The 3,535-nt window shown below is 39.9% G+C and overlaps 1 protein-coding gene across 1 annotated transcript; it reads right to left on the bottom strand.

Annotated features, from left to right (window-relative positions):
* Positions 1–563: 563 nt before the first annotated feature.
* LOC141719799 (putative mitochondrial protein AtMg00860) lies at positions 564–1,103 on the bottom strand. Its single transcript, XM_074522176.1, has one exon. The coding sequence runs from the start codon at positions 1,101–1,103 to the stop codon at positions 564–566; it is 540 nt and encodes a 179-aa protein (XP_074378277.1).
* Positions 1,104–3,535: the final 2,432 nt, after the last annotated feature.

Here is a 3,535-nt window from a genome sequence, read left to right as displayed (position 1 = left end):
GTACCCAACCATATCACACTCTCATTATCAGCACGAAAATAGTTTTTCTTGCCACCTTCCACCTCAGATCTAATATCGTCCAAACCTATATCGTTTTTAAACTTCCTTAACCATTGAAACGAAATTTAGTTCTACTTTCAAACTTGAAATGCTACCTCCTAACCTTCTAACATACAAATCAACACCCAATCACACCAAGTCTGAAATAAGGTGCGGCTGAGTAATGAGAGATGCAACACTCCCCAATTTCTTCCTACTAAGAGCGTCTACCACTACATTCGCCTTTCATGGATGGTATTGAATCTTAGCATATAATCCTTAAAAAGTTCAAGGCACCTTCTATGCCTCATATTAAGCTTTTTCTAAGTAAAGATGTATTTGAGACTCTTGCGATCAGTGAAGATATCACAAGTCTCTCCATAAAGATAGTGTCTCCAAATATTTAAAGCAAAGACCATTGCTGCTAACTACAATTCATGAGTAGGATAGTTCACCTCATAAGGTTTAAGCTGCCTTGAGGCGTAAGAAATCACTTTCCCATGCTGCATAAGAACACACCCCAATCATCTCTTACAAGCATCATTATACACCTGAAAACCTCCACTTCCTGATGGCAACACAAGTATTTGAGCAGACACCAACCTCTTCTTTAACTCTTGAAAGCTCTTCTCACGATCATCATTCCACTCGAACTTAATTCTCTTCCTCATTAGTTGAGGTAATGGAAAAGCTATAGATGAGAAACCTTCCATAAAGTGCCTATAATAACCAACCAAACCCAAGAAACTCATCACCACTGTCACATTTCTAGGTTTGGGCCAATTAGTAATAGCCTCGACTTTCGCATGATCCAACTCAATGCCTCTACCAGATACAATATGCCCCAAAAATGTCACCTCCTCTAACCAGAATTCACACTTTAAAATTTTTGCAAACAACTTCGTCTTCCTCAAGATGTCAAGAATAATGCATAAATGCTCCTCATGCTCCTCTCTACTCCAAGAGTATATCGACATATCATCAATGAAAACTACCATAAATTTATCCAGATAATCATGAAAGACATAATTCAACAAATCCATAAATACCACTAGTGCATTCATTAACCCAAAAAATATCACGAGGTACTCATAATGACCATAACGAGTGTGAAATGCAGTCTTTAAAATATCTTTCTCCCTAACTCATAACCAATGATAATCGGATCTCAAATCTATATTTGAAAAGTACTTCGCCCTTATAACTGGTCAAACAAGTCATCAATGTGTGGAAAAGTCATGCTTGTTTGAGTCATAGCAATGAGATTCCCCAATATCATGCTAAGAATAGCTAGGGTTTCCAGAATAAAATGCCATTCATTTAATGAGAAATAAAAAGAAATATCGAAAATTCGAGTGGCTGAAGCTAAAGCAACTACTTTCGAAGTAACAGAAAGAAAAACAACGACTGGAGTGGGAAAGTTAGAGTCAAAAAGATGATTCCTCATTTCTTTCTCTCATTCAAAACCGTGCCTGATACTTTCATCTCACACGACTCCTAAGTGATCAAAAAATAAAGAAGAACCCATCTTCTTTCTTTTTTTATTTCCTTCCTATTTCTGATAGTGACCTTATTCAACTCCCTATAGTCAATGCAAAATCTCATGGAACAATCATTCTTCTTCAAAAACAACACAGGAGCACCTCACGGAGACACACTTGGCCTGATAAATCCCATATCCAACAATTCTTGCAATTGCTCTTTCAATTCCTGCTACTCAAGTGCTGCCATCCGGTAAGGTGCCTTGGAAATAGGCTCAGCACTTGGAACAAGTTCAGTAGTGAACTCCACCTCTCTATGTGGTGGAAAACCTGGTAGCTCATCAGGAAACACATCAGCGTATTCTTTCACAACTGGATAATTGTTGATGTGAGGTTCATCCTTAGATGTATCATTCATGAAAGTAAGGTAGCCATCACAACACTTAGACAATAGTTTACTCGCCTTAAGAGGTAAAATTAATTTAACCTCCCCCTTCGGCTGAGACCCCTGGTATACGAATCTGGTTTATCTGCATCCCCAAAGATGACCTTTTTCTTAATAATAATATTGGCACGATCCTCACTCAACCAATCCATGCTCAATATTATGTCAAAGTCATGCATCTCCATCGGAAGTTAACCTTACAATTCCTATCTCCAACAACTATCGAACATTCTCGATATACATCAGATATAAGAATAGAATTTCCTATCGGGGTAGCAATAGATATACGAGAATATAATAATAAAGGTGCAATGCCAAGATGATGAACAAACGATAAAAACATAACAGAATGGGTTGAACCAATATCAAATAACGCATAAGCATCAACACTACCAACAAGAAGTATTCCTGAAACGTAACCTGAATTAGCTGATGCCTAATTTGCAGTCATTAGCCTGCAAGGGTTGGCTCCTTTGGTTAAGAGAGGAAAAACTATCGTCTTGGTCATAGGTTCGAGTTCGAATCCCACGGGAGGAGAATTTATAATTATGCCTCCTGAGCCAGAGCCTGTCGCTTAAATGTGGTTTACCTTGGTTTATGTGGCTTGCAGGCTATTGCGTGAGCCCTAGGGTTTACCGAGTGCGCACCCGAAGGGTAGCGGCTGCGGGTTACCTACGATAAAAAAAATTGCAGTCATTGCAAACACCCTGGCTGTAGGATTCTGCTGATTACCACCAACTACTACCGCCAACTCCTCCTCAACCAGTATTGCGCGATATTATACAATCTTTTGCCCTATGGGACATGCTACCACACAAGAAACAATCCCTTATTTGTCTGTAACAAGATTTACCTGGATGATGTCCACCACATGTAGCATACGGAGCCACTGGAATCATATTGGGGTTTCCCCCATACACTGAGTAACGGCTTTGCCCCTGTTGACGATTCTGCCACTCCCTAGGATGTTGCCGCTGTCACTGAAATTGTTGATTCTAATTTTGTTTCTGACCACCATACTGATTACGACCATTAAATGACTGACCACCCCTATTCTGATTCTGTCTGTGTCACTGTCCCTGCTGGCTACTCTGACCTCCATACCATTGTCTACCCTATACAAAACCCTGATCATCCCTAGTCCTCTTACTACCACTATTAGACCTGAAAGTCATAAAATTTATGCGCTCCTTCTCAACATCCTTTGTTGTATCAGCTACCTCTGCCACATTAGAAAATTTAAAAGAAATTAAGGAACACCTCAGATAGGACTTCAACCCCCATTTAAATATATCAGCCTGTTGTGCAGCAGTCCCTGCAATCGTCCCAGCAAATCCAGCCAACCTTATAAACCTTGCCATATAATCGGTAATGCTCTCATCATGGTGTTGCGCAATAGAATGAAACTCCCTCAAATAAGCCTCCCTATCAACATTAGAAAAGTACTTCTCATAAAGCTCCTCCTTGAATCCCTACCATTCTAAAGCCTCTGCATACTCCTCTCCTCTAATAGTTTTCACTCCTCTCTACCACCTCTGAGAACCCCCTTCCAAATTATACACAGCCAACT

The sequence above is a fragment of the Apium graveolens genome, chromosome 4 (assembly GCF_009905375.1).
Source record: "Apium graveolens cultivar Ventura chromosome 4, ASM990537v1, whole genome shotgun sequence".
Taxonomy (NCBI): domain Eukaryota; kingdom Viridiplantae; phylum Streptophyta; class Magnoliopsida; order Apiales; family Apiaceae; genus Apium; species Apium graveolens.
The sequence above is the reverse complement of the archived record's forward strand: the minus strand, read 5'-3'. Positions and strand labels throughout refer to the sequence as shown.

Excerpts from the sequence above, each read along its gene's own strand:
- LOC141719799 (XM_074522176.1), bottom strand. The coding sequence starts at position 1,103 with ATGAATGCACTAGTGGTATTTATGGATTTGTTGAATTATGTCTTTCAT.